Source organism: Monodon monoceros, unplaced genomic scaffold (assembly GCF_005190385.1).
Source record: "Monodon monoceros isolate NGI ecotype Baffin Bay Population unplaced genomic scaffold, NGI_Narwhal_1 Super_Scaffold_19, whole genome shotgun sequence".
NCBI lineage: Eukaryota > Metazoa > Chordata > Mammalia > Artiodactyla > Monodontidae > Monodon > Monodon monoceros.
In genome coordinates, this window is record NW_021703775.1 from 77290008 (window position 1) to 77312543 (window position 22536).

The following is a 22536-nucleotide window of genomic DNA, read 5'->3' on the forward strand; positions in this document are numbered from 1 at the left end:
TTATTGTAAATACTGCTGCAATGAACATTTTGGTACATGACTCTTCTTGAATTATGGTTTTCTCAGGGTATATGCCCAGTAGTGGGATTGCTGGGTCATATGGTAGTTCTATTTTTAGTTTTTCAAGGAACCTCCATACTGTCCTCCATAGTGGCTGTATCAATTTACATTCCCACCAACAGGGCAGGAGGGTTCCCTTTTCTCCACACCCTCTCCAGCGTTTGTTGTTTGTAGATTTTCTGATGATGCCCATTCTAACAGGTATGAGGTGATACCTCATTGTAGTTTTGATTTGCATTTCTCTAATATTTAGTGATGATGAGCAGCTTTTCATGTGCCTCTTGGCCATCTGTATGTCTTCTTTAGAGAAGTGTCTATTTAGGTCTTCTGCCCATTTCTGGATTGGGTTGTTTGTTGTTTTGATATTGAGCTGCATGAGCTGCTTGTACATTTTGGAGATTAATTCTTTGTCAGTTGCTTCATTTGCAAATATTTTCTCCCAATCTGTGGGTTGTCTTTTCGTCTTGTTTATGGTCTCCTTTGCTGTGCAAAAGCTTTGAAGTTTCACTGGGTCCCATTTGTTTTTATTTCCGTTTCTCTAGGAGGTGGGTCAAAAAGGATCTTGCTGTGGTTTATGTCATAGAGTGTTCTGCCTATGTTTTCCTCTAAGAGTTTTATAGTGTCTGGCCTTACATTTAGGTATTTAATCCATTTTGAGTTTATTTTTGTGTAAGGTGTTAGGGAATGTGCTAATTTCATTCTTTTACATGTAGCTGTCCAGTTTTCCCAGCACCACTTATTGAAGAGGCTGTCTTTTCTCCATTGTATATTCTTGCCTCCTTTATCAAAGATAAGGTGACCATAGGTGTGTGGGTTTATCTCTGGACTTTCTATCCTGTTCCATTGATCTATATTTCTGTTTTTGTGCCAGTACCATACTTTCTTGATTACTGTAGCTTTGTAGTATAGTCTGAAGTCCAGGAGCCCGATTCCTCCAGCTCCATTTTTCTTTCTCAAGATTGCTTTGGTTATTTGGGGTCTTTTGTGTTTCCATACAAATTTTGAAGTTGTTTTGTTCTAGTTCTGTGAAAAAAGCCATTGGTACTTTGATAGGGATTGCATTGAATCTGTTGATTGCTTTGGGTAGTATAGTCATTTTCACAATGTTGATTCTTCCAATCCAAGAACATGGTGTATCTCTCCATCTGTTTGTATCATCTTTAATTTCTTTCATCAGTGTCTTATAGTTTTCTGCTTACAGGTCTTTTGTCTCCTTAGGTAGGTTTATTCCTAGACATTTTATTCTTTTTGTTGCAGTGGTAAATGAGAGTGTTTCCTTAATTTCCCTTTCAGATTTTTCATCATTAGTGTATAGGAATGCAAGAGATTTCTGCGCATTAATTTTGTATCCTGCTACTCTACCAAATTCATTGATTAGCTCTAGTAGTTTTCTGGTAGCATCTTTAGGATTCTCTATGTACAGTATCATGTCATCTGCAAACAGTGACAGTTTTACTTCTTCTTTATTGATTTGGGTTCCTTTTATTTCTTTTTCTTCTCTGATTGCTGGGGCTAAACTTCAAAACTATGTTGAATAATAGTGGTGAGAGTGGGCAACCTTGTCTTTTTCCTGATCTTAGAGGAAATGGTTTCAGTTTTTCACCATTGAGAACAATGTTGGCTGTGGGTTTGTCATACATGACCTTTATTATGTCAAGGTAGGTCCCCGCTATGCCTACTCTCTAAATTTAGAGTTTTATCATAAATGGGTGTTGAATTTTGTTGAAAGCTTTTTCTGCATCTACTGAGCTGATCATATGGTTTTTCTCCTTCATATTGTTAATATGGTTTATCACATTGATTGATTTGTATATATTGAAGAATCCTTGCATTCCTGGGATAAACCCCACTTGATCATGGTGTATGATCCTTTTAATGTGCTATGTTGGATTCTGTTTGCTAATGTTTTGTTGAGGATTTTTGCGTCTATGTTCATCGGTGATATCAGCCTGTAGTTTTCTTTCTTTGTGACATCTTTGTCTGGTTTTGGTATCAGAGGGATGGTAGCCTCGTAGAATGAGTTTTGGAGTGTTCCTCCCTCTTCTATATTTTGGAAGAGTTTGAGAAGGATAGGTGTTACCTCTTCTCTAAATGTTTGATAGAATTTGCCTGTGAAGCCATCTGGTCCTGGGCTTTTGTTTGTTGGAAGATTTTTAGTCACAGTCTCAATTTCAGTGCTTGTGATTGGTCTGTTTATATTTTCTATTTCTTCCTGGTTCAGTGTTGGAAAGTTGTGCTTTTCTAAGAATTTGTCCATTTCTCCCTGGTTGTCCATTTTATTGGCATATAGTTGCTTGTAGTAATCTCTCATGATCCTTTGTATTTCTGCAGTGTCAGTTGTTACTTCTCCTTTTTCATTTCTAATTCTATTGATTTTTTCTTCTCCCTTTTTGTCTTGATGAGTCTGGCTAATGGGTTATCAATTTTGTGTATATTCTCAAGGAACCAGATTTTAGTTTTATTGATCTTTGCTATTGTTTCCTTCATTTCTTTTCCATTTATTTTGATCTGATCTTTATGATTTCTTTCCTTCTGCTAACTTTGGGTTTTTTGTTCTTCTTTCTCTAATTGCTTTAGGTGTAAGGTTAGGTTGTTTATTTGAGATGCTTCTTGTCTCTTGAGGTAGGATTGTATTGCTATAAACTTCCCTCTTAGAACTACTTTTGCTGCATCCCATAGGTTTTGGGTTGTCATGTTTTCATTGTCATTTGTTTCTAAGTATGTTTTGATTTCCTCTTTGATTTGTTCAGTGATCTCTTGGTTATTTAGTAGTGCGTTGTTTAGCCTCCACGTGTTTGTATTTTTTACAGTTTTTTTTCCTGTAATCGATATCCAGTCTCATAGTGTTGTGGTTGGAAAAGATACTTGATATGATTTCAGTTTTCTTAAATTTACCAAGGCTTGATTTGTGACCCAAGATATGATCTATCCTGGAGAATGTTCCATGAGCACTAGAGAAGAAAGTGTATTCTCTTGTTTCGGGATGGAAAGTCCTGTAAATATCAATTAAGTCCATCTTATTTAATGTATCATTTAAAGCTTTTGTTTCCTTATTTATTTTCATTTTGGTTCATCTGTCCATTGGTGAAATTGGGGTGTTAAAGTCCCCTACTACTATTGTGCTACTGTCGATTTCCCCTTTTATGGCTGTTAGCATTTGCCTTTTGTATTGAGGTGCCCCTGTGTTGGGTGCATAAATATTTACAATTGTTATATCTTCTTCTTGCATTGATCCCTTGATCATTGTGTAGTGTCCTTCTTTGTCTCTTGTAATAGTCTTTATTTTAAAGTCTATTTTGTCTGATATGAGAATTGCTACTCCAGCTTTCTTTTGATTTCCATTTGTATGGAATATCTTTTTTCCATCTCCTCACTTTCAGTCTGTATGTGTCCCTAGGTCTGAAGTGGGTCTCTTGTAGACAGCATATATATATGGCTATTGTTTTTGTATCCATTCAGCCTGTCTATGTCTTTTGGTTGGAGCATTTAATCCATTTACATTTAAGGTAATTATCAATATGTATGTTCCTATTACTATTTTCTTAATTGTTTTGGTTTTTTTTTTTAACATCTTTATTGGAGTATAATTGCATTACAATGGTGTGTTAGAGTCTGCTTTGTAACAAAGTGAATCAGCTATACATATACATATAACCCCTTATCTCCTCCCTCTTGTTTTTATAGGTCTTTTCCTTCTCTTGTGTTTCCTGCCTAGAGAAGTTCCTTTAGCATTTGTTGTAGAGCTGGTTTGGTGGTGCTGAAGTCTCTTAGCTTTTGCTTGTCTGTAAAGCTTTTGATTTCTCTGTCGAATCTGAATGAGATCCTTGCCGGCTAGAGTAATCTTGGTTGTAGGTTCTTCCCTTTCATCACTTTAAATACATCCTGTCACTCCCTTCTGGCTTGCAGAGTTTCTGCTGAAAGATCAGTTGTTAACCTTATGGGGATTCCCTTGTATATTATTTGTTGCTTTTCCCTTGCTGCTTTTACTATCTTTTCCTTGTATTTAATTTTTGATAGTTTGATTAATATGTGTCTTGGTGTGTTTCTCCTTGCATTTATCCTGTGTGCTACTTCTCTGCGCTTCCTGGATTTGATTGACTATTTCCTTTCCCATGTTAGGGAAGTTTTCAATTATAATCTCTTCACATATTTTCTCAGAACTTTCTTTTTCTCTTCTTCTTCTGGGACCCCTATAATTCGAATGTTGGTGTGTTTAATGTTCTCCCAGAGGTCTCTGAGACTGTCCTCAACTCTTTTCATTCTTTTCTCTTTATTGTGCTCTGCAGCAGTTATTTCCACTATTTTATCGTCCAGGTCACTTATCCGTTCTTCTGCCTCAGTTATTCTGCTACTGATTCCTTCTAGAGAATTTTTGATTTCATTTATTGTGTTGTTCATCATTGTTTGTTTGCTCTTTAGTTCTTCTAGGTCCTTGTTAAACATTTCTTTTATTTTCTACATTCTATTTCCAAGATTTTGGATCATCTTTACTATCATTACTCTGAATTCTTTTTCAGGTAGACTGCCTATTTCCTCTTCATTTGTTTGGTCTGGTGGGTTTTTACCTTGCTCCTTCATCTGCTGCATATTTCTCTGTCTTCTCATTTTGTTTAACATACTGTGTTTGGGGTCTCCTTTCTGCAGGCTGCAGGTTCATAGTTTCCATTGGTTTTGGTTTCTGCCCCCAGTGGGTGAGGTTGGTTCAGTGGCTTGTGTAGGCTTCCTGGTGGAGGGTGGTGCCTGTGTTCTGTTGGGTGGGGCTGGATCTTGTCTTTCTGGTGGGCAGGACTGCATCCGGTGGTGTGTTTTGGGGTGTCTGTAGCCTTATTATGATTTTAGGCAGCCTCTCTGCTAATGGGTGGGGTTGTATTCCTGTCTTGCTAGTTGTTTGGCATAGGGTGTCCAGCACTGGAATTTGCTGGCCATTGAGTGGAGCTGGGTCTTAGTGTTGAGATGGAGACCTCTGGGAGAGCTCTCGCCGATTGATATTACGTGGGGCCGGGTGGTCTCTGGTGGTCCAGTGTCCTGAATTTGGCTCTCCCACCTCAGAGGCTGAGGCCTGACACCCGGCCGGAGCACCAAGACCCTGCCAGCCACCTGGCAAAATTTCCCCCATGGATCACAAGCTTCGTATATACCACATGTCTTCTAATACAGCTGCTCGACTGGTCTTTTTCCACGTCTAGATCAGCATCCTGCTTCTTCAGAAAACTGTGCTGCACTCAGACTCCAGAGCTCATTCACATGGTTCTCTCCCCGCCCTCCTCCGGCTCTGCCAAACCTGGGCCGAAGCTGCTCTTTCCTGGTGAGCCCAGGAGCCAGTAGGCCTTCTGAGAGTGCCCTCAGGGTGGCGTGTCTACTCTGACATGTTGGCTTCCAAATGGAAAAACCCTTTTTTTGTGTGTATAAAGGTGGCCTTCGAGGTCCAGGTTTCAGGGAACTGGCCCGCGGTCCCCAGGACGGTCATGGCTTTGGCCGGTGGGGCCCCTCCAGAGCCGGCAGCCTCAGTGAGGTCACCCTCCCCTGGGGCTCAGGGCAACTCCGTGGCAGTGGAGGGGAGAGACCCTGAGCCAGGAGTTCCAGCTCTGCGGAAACGCGGGCTCCATTTTGTCAAAAACCTTTAAAAAAAAAAAATTATCTTTTTGAAGTATAATTAATTTACAATGTTGTGTTTCTGGTGTACAGCAAAGTGATTCAGTTATATATATATATATATATATATATATATATATATATATTCTTTTTCATATTCTTTTCCATTATGGTTTATTACAGGATATTAGATATAGTTCCCTGTGCTATACAGTAGGACCTTGTTTTTATCCATTCTATATATAATTGTTTGCGTCTGCTAATCCCAAACTCCCCATCCATCCCTCCCCCACCCCACTCCCACGTGGGAACCACTAGTCTGTCCTCTGTGTCTGTGAGTCTGTTTCTGACAAAAACCTTTTATAACATCTACAATTAAAGATGAGAGTACGATAATTATTCAGAGGCTTGTGCCTATTAAATTTATTATATGAGCGTGTATGTTTTCTCCCATTACAGATGTACCTCAGGGATATTGAGAGTTTGGTTCCAGACCACCACAATAAAGTGAATATCACAATAAAGCAAGTCACACAAATTTTTTTGGTTTTTCAGTGTATATAAAAGTTATGTTTATACTGTACTATTGTCTATTGTACAGAAAAAGCATTGTGTCTAAAAAAAATTCTGCATACCTTAATTAAAAAATACTTTATTGCTAAAAAATGCCAAAACGATTACAGTAGGAGCATCAAAGATCACTGATCACAGATCACCATAACAAATATAATAATAATGAAAAAGTTTCAAATATTGTGAGAATTACCAAAATGTGATACAGAGACATGAATTGAGCAAATGCTTTTGGAAAAATGGCATCAGTAGACTTGCTCAATGCAGGGTGGCCACCAATTTGTTAAAAAAAAGACAGTGTCTAAAGTGCGATAAAGTGAAGTGTGATAAGGTGAGGTGTGCCTGTATTTATGTATATCTGTAACATCATATTTTGAGAGTATATTTTAAATTTCTAGTTTGTGTTAAGGATTAGTTTATTAGTTTGCCTAGGGAAAAAATGTTTCAAAAAATTCAACAGCTAAAATTATAATGTTCTAAAATAATATACCCACTAAACCAGGAACTAAGAAAATACCTTGATGCGGTTTAAAACCAAAAATCTAACGAACATCCATTACTTATTCTTATTTAACAACTCACTCAGTCCTCAGAACCACCCTATAATATTACTATTATTGTCATCTCCATTTTACAGATGAGGAAATGAAGGTCAGACAGGTTTTGTAGATTGTCTGGGGTCGCCCAGATAAAGACGTGTTGTGAATTTCTCTTACCGTATCTCACCTTTTTCTGACATTGAAGAGTCTACAATGGACTGTTAAGGCAGTGCTTCTCAAACGTCCTTCTGCTTAGGAATTGCCCAGGGATCTTATTAAAATACAAATTTTACTTGAGTAGGTGTAGGTAGCGCCTGAGATTCTGCGTTTCCAACCAGCTCCCAAGTGCCCCTTAGTCCATAGACTGAACTTCGCAAGGTCTTAAGGCATTACTTTCCTCCATTTTCTCACCGCTTCCACCTCCTTCTTTCTGCCTTGGCCTTATTTCCTTTTCTACTCCCTGCCTTCATATACCTTTAAAAAATTTCCTAACAGAAATGACCCACAAGTGTGAACCAGTATATTAGTGATTCTCAAAAGGATGTACAGAAGTAAATCCACTCAGAGAACAGATAATTAATGAGGAATTCCTCTGTGCACCATTCAAAGAGGGAGAAAGACTTCCTTCAGAACTATTGAGTGTTTTAGGAGTCTTTGTTTGTTCGTTTGAATTGCTGCTTAATCACAGTAGCAGCTTCAGCTGTCTTAAAGCTTCGTGTATATTGAACAGTGTCAGATCATTCAGGCTTCACTGAGCTCTTTGGAGTTACCTAGGGACTTCACATTATTTTTAAAGCACACAAAAGACCCCGCCCCCCCCAAAAAAAGGAAAAGATAAAGAAAGCCCACTAGAGCAAATTGAATCCAGTTTCTTCTTACTCTTCCCGCTCTGTGAGGCAAAGTGAATCATCAGATGATCTCCAAGTACCCCCTCTGTTCTGTGATATGAACCCTGCTGAAAGCCATGGTCGCCGACCAGGAGGGTGGATCCACTCTACCACTGCAGTGTTCCTTGGGGCCACCTAAGGCCATATTTATTATTTCACAGCTGCCGTTTCTGCCGCATTACAGTGAGATGTGTCCATGTTTCTATTGATGAATGAACCTCAAGAAGATTTTCTGATTGGCATACATTTGAGAGCAGCCACAAAGACGTTGTTAGTATTTATTTACCAAAAGTTAAGATTTGAGATTGGAATTCTGCACACACCAAAATTATTGCCTTTGTAGGAATTTGTCTTTTAATATAACTTGATTATGATAATTATTTGAAAAAAAACACACTTTTTATACTACTGCAATGCCATTAACACGTTATGCATTCATTTGTTTTCAGTTCCCTTTTACTCTTTGTCAGGTGCCCCAGTTGTTTCACGGGAGCTGATAAATAGAAGACGTTGTCCTGGGAAATGTCTGCTCCACCCCGTTCCATGTGTAGTGAGGAAAGTGTGTGCAGTGTGTGGATCGGTTCCTTAACTGAGTTCAGGGACCTACCCAGAATATGAGCACTTACGTCTCTCACTGTTCGCTCATTCACGTTTACTTGCTCTCCGCCCTGGGCCCGCCCACCTGCCTGTCCTTCTCTCTCCATCTAGCCTAGCATGGTACAGATCAGTTTGCAAACTCATTTCCTACTGAGGCCAGGCAGGTAATGGAAATGAGCAAGGTGGACGGGGCTTAAGGGAAGGTAGGAAGTTTGGAGGCAGAGGGGTACTTGAGAGCTCAGGAGGCCTTATCTAAGGGAAGCAGCTGCCAGTGAGTCCTTATCTTCCAGCATTTAAAGGGGAGCTACGTTGTTAAGAGAGTGGATCCTAAGAGATCTCATCACACGAAAAAAAATATATTTTTCTTTTTCCTTTTTGTATCTATATGAGATGATGGATTTTCACTAACTTACTATCGTAATCTTCACAATATATGTAAGTCAAATCATTATGCTGTACACCTTAAACTTAGACAGTGCTGTATGTCAATTATATCTCAATAAAGTGGGAGAAAAAAAGAAGAGCTGGTAAATCTTCATTGTGTAAAATTTCTAAATTTTGAAACATTGGTATATACTGTGTAAGCCAGTACAAAACGCTGGCTGCTGGTTTATAACTTCAATCTAGAAGGTTGGACAGAGTGACCTTCTGTTCCCTTCAGGCATTTCAGTTCTATGACATTTATATTTAGAAGAGATCACAGAGGTCTATGTTTGTCTTGTCTGAATGCAGTCTTTCCTTCTCCCGTTCTCAAATAAGAACAATTTTATTTTGTGTAGTGCATCATGATATATAAAGTGCTTTTCATATTTACTGTCTCTTTTAATAGACCATAATCATTTAAGTTCAAGGTTGGGGTATCTTCATACGTTTATGCCACGCAGAATCTGCAAACTCTTATACAAAGGATCAGCTTATTAATATTCTCAGAATCTTTTTTCTTTGATTCAGTAATTGCCTTTGTTTAGTTGGCATTTCTTTTCCGTTCCTTTGTAGTTTTGTGCATATCCTCTTATACTACCTTACTTACCTAGTAGAACATCATATTCTCAAATTAATCATTCAGTGAACCTAGTTTTGTTGTCATTGTTGCTGCTCTTGTTCTTTTCTGTTAATAGAACTACTCGTATATTTCAGAAGACTGCTTATCTTTTGAGCCAGAACTGATTGTGTGAATGTGTGTGTGTTTCCTTTAGTAGTTAATTTTTTTAAAAAAATAGTGTACTGAATTACCCTGTGTGTACAATAACCTCCCCCCACCACGGAAATCCTCATTATAGGGAAAGAGGCAGAAGCAAATGTCTGTGTATTTGCAATGAAACTGAGATATTTTTCTCTATTACCTATTTCACATCTTTTTAAAATCATTTGTATATCTCTTTTATAATAAGGTAAAAACGTTTTGAAATCATGTTCTCTTTTTATTCCTAAGCTCATTAAACCCTCTCCTTGCCTCCATAAAATGCTATAAAAATGGAATCATTTTCCTTCCCATTCTTTTTTTTTTTTTTTTACATTGTAAAAGTCGTAACTGGGGGCTTCCCTGGTGGCACAGTGGTTAAGAACCCACCTGCCAATTCAGGAGACACAGGCTCAAGCCCTGGTCTGGGAAGATCCCATATGCTGCGGAGCAACTAAGCCCGTGCGCCACAACTACTGAGCCTGCGTGCCACAGCTACTGAAGCCCGTGAGCCTAGAGCCCGTTGCTCTGCAACAACAGAAGCCACCGCAGTGAGAAGCCTGTGCACCGCAGCTAAGAGTAGCCCCTGCTCGCCACAAGTAGAGAAAGCCCACACGCAGCAACGAAGACCCAACGCAGCCAAAAATAAATACATTTATTAAAAAAAGAAAGTTGCAGTTGGTTATTTTTTACCCACCTGCTTACCTTGAAAAATTTCAAACCCACAGAAAAGTTGCAAAGATTGAAAAATAATGACTATATTCTCTTCCCCTTGATTCACCAATTGTTAACATTCTATCACAATTCTAACATTGTTTTTCTTTCTTTGCCTCTGTATATGTGTGTGTGTGTGTATTTGCCAAATCATAAGAAAGACTACGAATTTTAAAAACTCAAATTGAAATTAAAATGTAAACTATTTTGCAGCTAAAAACTTTAGGAGATACTGTCTAGTCGATTTCCTGGACAGCTTTTCCTACAGAGCTGCCTTTCATTTCTGTGCAGTCTTATTGAGCACAAATGTTCACAGTATATAGCCAAGCTCATCTATAACATAGTGCTTCTAGAGCACAATGTTTCTGTTTTAGGAATGAGTTTTCGTAATTTTATTATGTATTTGAACTATCAACCAAAACTGAGAGCAGTTTTTTCCGAAATGTCCAATGTTATCAACTGCACAGCAAGTTGTTAGGTAAAAGGAATCTAAATCTAATGACTTGGGAAATGCTATGATAATAATCTCTCTGTATCACATCAGTACCTGAATAATTTTAATCTACTGCCACAGTGTTCTAGAATTTGCCCCCATTTGGTTCAGTAGCATTGCATAGTGATTGACAAAGCAGTAACATCGTCCAAGTTCAAATATTGGCTCCACGACTTACTGTGTGACTGTGGACAAGTTATTAAACGTCTCTTTGGTTACTTCCTTATCCACAAACTGGAGATGATAACAGAATACATGAAAAAGATAGTGACGATGAAGTGATGTAATTCATGGCACACAGTAAGCTTTCATAGTTATTATTATTAACAGTTTTCATTCTTGTTCACTGTATGCAGGTCTTGCATTATTTTTGTAACTTCCATCCGGTCTTCATGACTCCAGCTTCTTCCCATTCTAGCTCATCCTACCTGCTCCCCTCTTGGCACTTGGGTGACAGGGTCAAAAATAACAGCTTCTTATTATGTGAAACTGGCTTGGACTCAAAGCCCAAAATGTACTTTAATCTTCTTTTCTCTTGAATTACACTTAATTTGACCAGTGCAGGCCTCACCAAAAGGGCCTGAGCATGCCCCGGCCTGCACACCTCTCTAAGCACTAACATGACTATGATATTTCACTGCTCAGAAACCCTCCATCATTCCCATTCCACACCTGATAAGACCAATGTCCTCAGTAATCATTGCTGCCACTAATTGAAGTTCTTCGTTATGTGCCAGATAATGTATTATGTGCTTTATTATTTCATTTTATGTATTTCATTCTCAACCACTCCACGAGTAAGGGGTTATTATCTATCTACAATTTACAAATAAGACACTGAGGCTCAGAACCGTTACGTGACTTCTTGGTCAGTGTAGTGCTGTCAGGAAGTGGTCATTCTGGGAACTGAATCTGGGGGGATGTCTGCAAAGCCTGTGTTTTCAGAGCTTGAACGTGCGCCACCTTTTCAGCCTGTGTGCGAGCTCCTGGTTATCCAGGTCAGGAAACCTGTCCTCACTTTGCTGTCTCCTCTGATTGACCCCCAGCCATCTGTGCTTTTATTGCTCCCTGAACATGCTATGTCCTTTGAAATCTTGGACTTTTTTTTTTCCCCCTTGCTCTTCTCTTTATCTGGATTATATTTTCCCACCTTTCCACTTATGTGCCTTCCATTTGCCCTTTGTGATCTGGTTCAGAGGCCACGTCCTCTGTGAAGCCTTGCCTGATTTTACTCTTTCTTCAAAACAATTGCTCACATTTGTATTATGTTAATATTTAGAGAATGGTCATTTGTGAAGTCTTTCTGTTTCGTTGTGTTATTAATTCTTTGAAGGCACAGGTCATATAATTGTTCATCCCTGATCATCCAGGACAAGCTAGTGCTCTGTTGATGCTGGTAATAAAATGGTGATGACTATCCGGATGACGGTTGCTGTTTATTAAATCCTTCCTCTGCGCCACATACAATTCTGGGTGCTTTATTTAAGTCATCTTGGTTGCAAAGACTCCAACAGAGACACTTTCAGGACCTTTGTCTACTTAACCATAAGACGGGAATGATGACATTCATGACTTTTATTGAGAGTTGTTAGGAAAAGATTCATAGGTCCATCAAATTCCAGAATAATACTCTTTCCACTACACAATACTGTCTGTTTGCTTTTCAAGTAGTAGATATCCAGGAAATATTTATAGCATTCTGCTTCTTTTGCACCCCAGTTTTGACATTTCTGATACATATAAAGAGTGGCACTCATAGGTAAAACTAACAAATGTCTGTAAATTTAGGAAATGCTTGAACCAGTTGTCCATGGCATTTTGTAATATATTTTATTCCTAAATACAAATAACGAACTTTTTTTTTTTAATTTAAATTGCCCTGAAATCGTATTGGCAAGTATATTATAGAATGCACACTGAGAGAAATACTCAGTGGTATTGTAGAGTTTTATTCTCAGAAGTTTAAAAAAAATTTTATGTGGTCTTGTTAGTTCATGGAATTTGGAACTTGATGTAGGTGGTTTATTGGTGAAAGCCTAAGGATCTGGTTATAAAAGAATGTATATAAGTCAGTGCTTTAGCCTGGATCTCTAGGGCCTTGTGGAAGTGAGGCTTCTGTATGAGTGACCTCTTAACAGTCATCGATGGTAGTAATTCATCGACATCACCATCAAATGAGTTGTTTTCCTAAGCTGGTCCATTTGGGATTATAAATGAAAAGATTCTAGTACTGGATAGAAAGTTGTACAAATGTCCCCTTCGACAAATTCTTTTAGACCTCCCAGTTCTTTAATAATCACACATTCATATTTTATTTTTAAGGTAGTATCAAATTTGATACTCTAACCCCATATTTAAATTCTATCACAGAAAAATAGTAGAAAGAACATGGACTTTGGGGTCATACTGCACTAGTATAGTTGTTGTGGGCATACACTATCACTTCCATGAAGTCTGTTTCCTCATCTATAAAATGGAATTTACATGTACAGCATGATGACTATAGTTAACAATATATTATATATTTGGAAGTTACTAAGAGAGATCTTAAAAGTTCTCATCTCAAGAAAAAAAAGTTTGTAACTATATCAGATGATGGATGTTAACTGAACTTAACTGTGGTAATTATTTTGCAGTATATATACATAAATCATGACGTTGTACACCTTAAACTAATACAATGTTATATGCCAATTATATCTCAATAAAACTGAAAAAATTTTCAATAAAATATTTACAAAGTAAATATATTTACTTTGTATAGTTATTGTCAACTAGTAATAGTTTATATAAAATTACCTAATGATGCCTGGCACTATTAGTATCATTAGTAGAAATAAACCATACTTTTTTCTTTTTCTTTGAATTCAAAGTTATTAACTAGTTGATGAGATAAGCCATTCATGAAAATTGTATTACAAGAGTTATTTTGTTTGCCAAGACTAAAATAATATTTCAATCAAAGATTTTTTCCAGATGCCTACCTGGTTATCCAAGACTCTAGCACCCTCCTATGTGAACTATTATCAATAGAAACAGTTATCACTGTAAAGCAGTGTTCTATTGAAAACTGTTTGATTTGAAAATCTTTAATTTTGCCCATTGAGCTAGTTGTCAATTCAATTCAATACAAAGAGAGTCTTTATTTATTTATTTATTTTTGCGGTACACGGGCCTCTCACCGTTGTGGCCTCTCCCGTTGCGGAGCACAGGCTCCGGACGCACAGGCTCAGCGGCTGTGGCTCACGGGCCTAGCCGCTCCGCGGCATTTGGGGATCTTCCTGGGCTGGGGCACAAACCCACGTCCCCTGCATCGGCAGGCAGACTCTTAACCACTGCGCCACCAGGGAAGCCCAAAAAGGGAGCCTTTTAAGCCCTGGGAACTGGATGGGCACTGGGCATACATCTTCATAGAACTTTGAAATAAGCCGTGCTTCTTAATAAACTTTGCTTAAGAAATGGAGTAGCTAAGAACATATTGATTATGTTTACCTGCTTTCTGTAACTCATTTGAATATGATACTGTTTAAAAATCACATGCATTTTACATAGTTTTTAAACACCTAATGTGGTTTGCTTTAAGCCATTTAAAACCTACATTTTTCCTCGCAGTAGGAAAAAAAATAAAGTCACCCAACAAACAGTTGTTTAGATCAGTCACCACATTTGATTACTGGAATTAGAAACTACTAAGTCTTTTTTTTTTTGCTTTTTAATCTAACCCTTGATTTTGCAGAGAAGAGCTGGTGTCCTCTGAGGACCTGCTGGAGTGGCTGCGGCCTTTCTGTGCTGATGACGCCTGGCCCGTGAGGCCCCGCATTCAAGTGCTGCAGATTCTGGAGCAGTCATTTCACCTGACCGAGGAGGATGGCAGGCTCCTTGTGTTCTTTAGAACGGAGGCCATCCTCAAAGCCACTTGGCCCCAGAGACAGGTAAGGGAGCATCTGACTGCTATTCCTTGATTTCTTTAAACCACCTTCAGGTGAGTAGCCAGCTTGCTCATGCACGCTTCCCAGTGTGGTCATCAGCCCAACTCTGTAGCGGTTAAGTGTGTGCAACAGATTTTGTTTTTATTTTTCCGTGTGTTTGAATATGCTTAGTAGATGATGCCTCAGTCACCTCACATGTGTATCCAATGTTTCTCTCCATAGGGCACAGTCAGGATTTTTCATAGCATCAGTTAATTATGGCAGCTCACCCTTTCCCTGGAGAAATGCAGATCTAAGTGGAAATTCAGCGTGCAGTATAGCTATTTCATTTCTTTTATGCTCTGCCCAGGCACTATTATGCCCTCCCTTCTCTTCTGTATACACACAGACAAAATGCAGCAGGCACACGAGATCTTGGTTCCTCCATATCATCCTTCAGGGCTCACTCAGTCCATCACCTCTCTAGACCCTTCCCTGACCATTTCAAACTTAATTCATTGAACCTTGAGGTCCACACATTTGATCTATTATTATTATTATTATTACTGCTGTTACTACCACTACTAAAAGTTTTGTCTCCCCACTACCTGAAAACGGAGAAACCCTGGAGGATATACCTATCAGTTTTCAAATCCCTCTAAGTATGCTGTGCACACGTTCAGAGCTTAAATGCGTGTTGATTAAGTGGAAATGCCAATTCCTAAATCGAAATACGGTGGCTGTTGAATTTTGGCTTAGATTCTGAACTGATGCGTCCTGAAGGCGTAGGATCTAAGAGTCAGCACTTCTTCAAGTGCTTTAGCTTGCCGAGTAGACTACAGGCCAATAAACGTTAGAAAATAAGACTTCCTAGCTTAATCTAGTCTGCAAAAGAGTTTCCTGGAAGTCTGATTCCAACTCAGTGTACCTTCTAATTTTAAAGCGTTGCTTTATAATTTCTGTTTGTTTCCTTATTATTTCATTTAAAGAACAATGAACTTCTTTTTAGAAGAGAACCAAATATTAAGGACATCTCGAGACTCCTCTCAGAGCATCTTTAGAATTACCTCACATATTCTTATTTCCCTCTGTGAGAGAAACAGGTAAATACTGTTATCTATTCTTCAGAGTTAGGGAATTTGAGATTCAAACAAGATGGACTTATCAAAGATTCTCTGATCTTGCCAAATTGCTGAAATGGATTGTATTAAAAGTCACTGGTATCTGAATAATACTCTCTGAAGCATCATGACCCTATCACATTATTTAGTCTCAGCATTTCGCTTTGATTTGCATCAAGAGACCACTAACAGGCTTTTTCAGGAGCAGTCTGCGAACACTAATGCAATGGGCTATGGCATATACTCCAGGCCCCTGGCATAGTGAATGCTCGAGGTGTGCTTGTTTTCAGCAGACCCGAAGGTCCCCAAAGCATCTCGGAGGTAAGCTCCAAACTAGGTCACGTTATTTTTGCCGTGTGGAACCTTAAGTTCTGACTCATCCTGAAACAAATGAACGCTCTGACTTTTATGTACTTTTCTGACAGAACCTCCATTTTTCAAGTTCTCAGCCTTTTTCAGTTGCATTTTCCTTGATGCCTCTGTCCTGGCAGGACGATGAGGCCGGCTTCTGTGGTTGGAGCCTCACTTCATGTCAGATCTGTGCACCGGAAATGTTATGAAGCAATGTGGAAACTGGGAAAAGAGGAAAATATCCATCTTACCTGTTGTGTTGACACATTAGAACATACACTCTGATATTTGGGTCTAAACGCTTCAGAAATAACATAAGTATAACCACTATTTCTTCTTTTGAGTTTTCCTTGATGTTCCAGTTATTCAGAGAACAAGTTGCAGCTTTTAGATAACTTCAGTGACTTCTGGCTATTTCTGAGATTTTAATTTCATCTTAGCTGAACTTGTTCCAAAGACAGTATTTAAGGGAGCTTAGCTTTGTTAAGACTCCTTTTCCATGCCCTTTTCTAAGCTGACTTGACATTAATTTCACTGAATACACACTGTTGTCTCTCATTTGCAAAGTCTGCGTGTTGCTCCTCGTTTGGCCAGTGTTTCCTCTGGTGCTGTGAGCTTTTCAGGCCCCCGACAAACATCTCTCCAGGGTGTCTCTTGACTTTAGTAAAAGTCATCTCATGTCTCCTTCGCTTTTTACATTTTCTACCTCCTCCTACTTTCCCTCTGTATAAGAACAATTTCCTGGTCCTTGGAAGCTAATGATCTGAGTTTCTTAAAGTATTTGGTAGTAGAAATAAGGAAACTACCATACATTTAGGTCTTTAATCCATTTTGAGTTTATTTTTGTATAAGTTGTGAGAAAATGTTCTCATTTCATGTTTTTACATGTGGCTGGTAAGGATGTGGAGAAAAGAGAACCCTAGCACACTGTTGGTGGGTGTGTAAACTGGGGCAGCCACTATAGAAAGCGGTAGGGGGGTTCCTCAAAAAATTAAAAATGGAACTACCATATGATCCTGCAGTTCCGCTCCTGGGTGTATATCTAAAAAGAATGAAAATACTAATTCGAAAAGATACATACATGTCAGCGTCCATAACAGCACTGATTAAAATAACCAAGATATGGAAGTAGCCTAAGTGTCTGTCAACAGTTGAATGGATAAAGAAAATGTGAGATATATAGATAGACAGATATATATCTCCAGTGGCATATTACTAGGCCATACAAAAGAATGAAATCTTGCCATTTACAGCATCACAGATGGATCTGGAGGGTATTACGCTTAGTGAAATATTAGGTTGGCCAAAAAGGTTGACTTTTGGCCTTTTTCTGTAAGATGTAACAAAAAACCTGAATGAACTTTTTGGCCAACCCAGTAAGTCAGAGAACGACAAACAGTGTATGTTGTCACTTTTGTGTGGGATCTAAAAAAAATAAAACAAATGGATATTACAAAACAGAAACAGACTCGTAGGTACAGAGAACAAGCTAATGGCTGCCGGAGGGGAGAGTGGTAGGGAGAGGGCAAGATAAGTGGGGGGGATTAAGAGGTACAAGCTATTAGGTGTGAAACAAATAAGTTACAAGGATGTAATGTACAGCACAGGGAATATAGCCAATATTTTATAATAACTGTATATGGAGTATATCTATAAAAATAGCAAATCATTATGTCATACACTTCAAACTAATACAACACTGCAAGTCAGCTATGCTTCAATTAAAAAAAAAAAAAACTACCATAGTGGCTTAATTATGTTATTCGTTTGTAGACTTCTTCAAAATAAATTAAATCACTGAGTGTCTCCTCCTTCTCCTCCTTTAAAAGTTAAGTTTTCTATGTCAGCCTCGCCTTGCTTATTCAGATCTATTTTGGAGGGCAAGTGAAATTGGCAGGGGAACGCTGCCTTATAAAATAGCTGTTTGCTATTTAGAAAATGAATGCAAAAACTTTGTAGCATCAGAATGGAAGTAGCAGCAACCTCTGGAATGCTGTAGAACTATGCCCATAGTTTACATTTGAGGTGGTCTCCATTACTGTTTTTAAAAAACTGTGTTACCTCTCACTAGACCAGTAGAAAGACTGGGGCGCTGGTGGACAAATCATATGCATGTGTCTCCATCCTCCCCCCACTGTTGTTTTTGATCTTGGAGAAGATTCTTAAACTGTGAGCCTTGGCTGCTTGGTATGTAAAATGGAGCCTTGAACCAGAGGAGTCAGAGGATGGTTTGCTCACCTCTGTCATTTCTTCGACAGAGGTCGTCTTCATCTCCATATCCCAAACACCTAGAAGACCCCAAAGTGTTGATTGCACAGGCTCTCATTTTCTTAATTTTTCCCTATCTCCTTCTCCATCCTCAAAGGTAATATTAAGGATAGAGACAGTCTTACAGTGTAAAGATAAGAATAGGTAATGACATTGCAATGTTCAATTACCAGAAAATGTGGGACTGCTACCTTCACCGAGGCTGGTAATCCTCTTAGGCAGACTTTGCATACATCAAATAGGGACTTAATATTTAATTATCCTCAAGGTGCCCAAAGTAGTGATCCCACTAATCAATGTGTTGCTGGGAAACCAGCCAGCTCCTGCAGGATACGGGCCCTCATTTTTCAACAGCTTGAAAGGCCTTCGTTTCCGTCCCAGAAATGTGCCCCAGCTCGGTGAGCAGCAGGGAGACGGAGGGGAGGGAGGAAGGTAGAGGGGGAGGGGAATGAATGTAATGTGTTAATTCCCTTGGTACAATTTATCTGAGTTTTTCAGGTTTTGAAGTTTTCTAGTTAACTGGTACATGAAAAATATGGGTCAAAATACTGATGTTTCCTTAAAAAATTTCATACCCCATCACCTTAATTTTTTTTTTCTGTTTTTATGTAAAAAAGAACATGTGGCTTAGAGTTTCATTTCACTTCGTAAAATTTCAGTCTGTCTGAATTTGTGGTTGTAAGTGATCAACAGAAAGAATTAGTTTAAGACAACTTCTAACCTCATTACAAATTCATTTATACGTGGAAGGAAGGATACATTAGCCCTTCTCATCAGAGGCCAGCTTGGCTTCATTTGCCAAAACATCAACAAAATACTCACTTCCTTGTCAGACAGAGCTCCGACAAAGATCAGTAGGAAAAGTTAAGTGTGCAAAGCTATATTTAGTTCCTTACAGAAGAATTACTGTTACCTTAAATGTCTTCAGAGCTAAGACTCATTGCCATAAATGATTTTCTTAAATATAGGATAATATTTGATGTTAAAAACATGTGTTCACACGAGTACTTCTCTAATAGCCATGAAATCACAAATTCCTAGAACTAGAAGACACGTTCAAAAGCATCCTTGTTCAGTAGTCACATTTTATAGAGAGGGATGTGGGTGTCCAAAAAGGAAGAAGTTACGTCCTCAGATTTTATCCTAAATGTCACCATTTCCAAAATGACTACATCCACCCAGTCACAACCTATTTTATGAGCATTTTTCTCTTCTATTCACTTACCCCTGTCTGCTAACTTCTTCCCCTCTATCTGTCTGTCTATTTGTTATGTGATGTCTTTCTTCTTCCATTAGAATATAAATTCCATGAGAACAGGGATCTTGCAGACACTCAGCAAGTATTTGTTGAATAAATGAATATTAAATCTTAAAAAACATGTCCAAGGTCACCTTTAAAGTGGCAAGGCCGAGACTCCTGACGTTCAGTCCGACGTCCTTGCCATGAATGATGATTAGACCATGCTGCTTCCCCCTTACATGCAAATAAAATGATTTTGCTCGGAATAATGCAACTGTTTCCTTAGAGAGTGGCCTGGTGCTTTTAGATTGATACTGTTTTGTATTAACTTGCCGTATTTTGCCGATGGTGATTTCTGACCAGCTAGTTGCTTCTCATGTGGAAGCAGACAAATCAGAAGCACGTTTGTCCACATATGAGCAAGAGATCAATGTGCCTTTTTTCCTAAAATGGTTAAAGTTAAGCGAACATCCATATTACTGGGTTCTGCAAATGTTTGGAGACCTTGAGAAGGTCCTTCCTCATGAATACTGGGTTCTTCCTTTAAAGATTTCACCCTCTTGTCGCTGGCATCACTGGGGGAAGACAAGGAGACTGTGGACTGTGTCTGTCCTAAGTGCACATCACTGCACTTCATCTTTAAAACAGCCTTGCAAAGTAGTTACCATTCGCTGTGTTTTAGATGAGGTCACGTGACCTAGAAGATGAGGTTACATGACCTGCCCAGCTTGTGAGCTATAGAACTGGAGTTCACATCCAGTTCTGTGTGAGCTGGACGCCTGTGTTCCTTTTGGCCCTGTAGTACTCCTCTTCCTATTTGCCAGGGGAGTACATTCAGCAGTAACATTCCGGTAGCATGCTCTGCTGTCCTCTTCTCTTCCCGCTGCCGCTTTATGTGGATTGGATGTGATTAGGTGTGAGAGATCAGGAGTTTGATTCAGAGAACAGAAAACATTGCTTCATCTTTTAGCATTTTCCACTCTCTCAATACACAGCGTTATACGTGTTAATTGCTGCTCGGTTAAAACATTCTGAAAAATGTGCCTAATGACTGCTGTTTGAACTGTACGCTATGTGAAATATTCATCGAAGATTCTTCAAGCATAGATTACGCACCGTTCCCTGTGCTACTCTCTGGGGTTAGAAAAAGAGACAAAGCAAATGGTAGTAAAGCGTTTGGGCTCTTCACCAGGTAGACCTGCATTCAAATCCCAGTTTCACCACTGACTAGCTCTGGGGACTTGAACTAGTTACTGACCCTCTTACAACCTCAGTTTCCTCATGTGTAAAATGGGAATAATATGTGTGAGGGTTAAATGGAATTGCACATGCAAAGCTCTGGCTCCGGTCCAGGTCCGCTGTTGGTGTGGGGACTCCTATCCGATGGAGAATGTAGATTTGTGAACAGAGAAGCAAATCCTCTAAGTGCTTCGGTGCTGTGGTAAAAGTCTGCACGGTGCGTGGGCTCAGGAGGGCAGGCAGCTCTTCTGTCTGGAGGTGGTGAGGAAGACTGCTCTGAGGAGGGCATCCTTGACCTGAGTTCAGCACAGCTGGGTGCACGGTGTGGAAGCAAGAGCCACCGGGAGATGAAACTGGAGAGAAGCAGGTCGGACGGTGGAGCCGCCCCCGTGTCCTGCTCAGCTTTTACCCCAGTGACCCTAAGGCCTCCCGGAAAATTGGTGCCCAAGAAGCAGCGTGATCAGATCCGGGCTTTAGGAGAAGCCCTCTGACCTCTGCGTGAACACGGGACTGGAGGGGCACCAGTTGGGGGACAGAGGCTGTGGTCAAGTCTCCTGACCTTGGCCCTGAACTTTGTATCAGCTTCAGAGATGGAAGAGGATGGAAAAGAGAGCTGAAGGAGTTTCTACCAGTGGACTCGGTGACTCCTTGGGTGCAGGGGATGAGACACGAGTCCAGTGCCTTTCTGATTTCTGCTGAAGTTACCAGGGAGGAAGTGGTGCTCCTTAGCTACCTAGGAAATACAGAAGAACCCGGTTTTGTGGAGAAAGACACGAAGTTCAGGGCTGTCAGTAGTGTGTTTTAAATCTCAACAGCACTTTTTTGGGGAGTGGGGGTGAAATAGGGAGGCCCTGTTTATCCCCTTCACGCAGGCAGATTGTCCTCATAGCCTTACGTGGGTCTTAGTTCACAGCGACCACCTCCTGGGAAATAAACTTGAGTTTAGTAAATGTCACTGCATGGGGATGGCTTTGACTCCATCACAGGGCACCCTTCCCCGGGGTCTGATCAGCCCAGTTGGCTTTGTTTATAGTGGGACAGTTGTATCCAAGTGCCCTTTGCTTAGTAGCAGTCGTGCTCCCAAGGAGCTGCATTGCTATTGTCTCTTCATTCCTCTAATGCATTAGAGGGAAAAGTTGAAGAAAAATAGGGGGAAAGAAGCAGGAAACATACAAGTGTTTGAATACCAGAGGGTGGTGCGGATGTGAGGTAGTTGGACGTAAGTTCTCTAATTTTTTTAACTTTTCATTTTGAAAATTTTATATTTAATACCAAAAAAATGATGTCAACTATACAAAGAATTTTACATACTCTTCGTGTTGGTTCACCAAATATTACCATCCCAGATGAGTACAGCTAACACTGATACAATACCTTATCTTTTTTACCCATCATTCAGATTTTGTCAGTCGGCCCACTAATGGTTTTTTTTCTGATCCGAGTCCGGTGCAGGTCACACGTTGCACTTAATGCCATGTCTCCTTAGGGTCCCGTAATCTGAAATAGTTCCTCCTTCTTTCCCCCCTCCCCTTTTATGACCTTGACATTTTTTAAAAAGCACTGGCCGGGCTTCCCTGGTGGCGCAGTGATTGAGAGTCCGCCTGCCGATTCAGGGGACACGGGTTCGTGCCCCGGTCCGGGAAGATCCCACATGCCGTGGAGCGGCTGGGCCCGTGAGCCATGGCCGCTGAGCCTGCGCGTCCGGAGCTTGTGCTCCGCAACGGGAGAGGCCACAACAGTGAGAGGCCCGCGTACAGCAAAAAAAAAAAAAAAA

At 39.8% G+C, this 22536-nt stretch overlaps 1 protein-coding gene across 5 annotated transcripts in view; it reads left to right on the top strand.

The window, feature by feature from the left end:
* Nucleotides 1-22536, top strand: part of NBAS (neuroblastoma amplified sequence) — a 339068-nt gene that overhangs the window by 275945 nt on the left and 40587 nt on the right. For all 5 annotated transcript variants that reach the window (XM_029231716.1, XM_029231717.1, XM_029231719.1 and 2 more), the window contains one exon: nt 14372-14567. In XM_029231716.1, coding sequence (XP_029087549.1) covers nt 14372-14567 — 196 coding nt within the window. The remainder of the gene's footprint in view (nt 1-14371; nt 14568-22536) is intronic.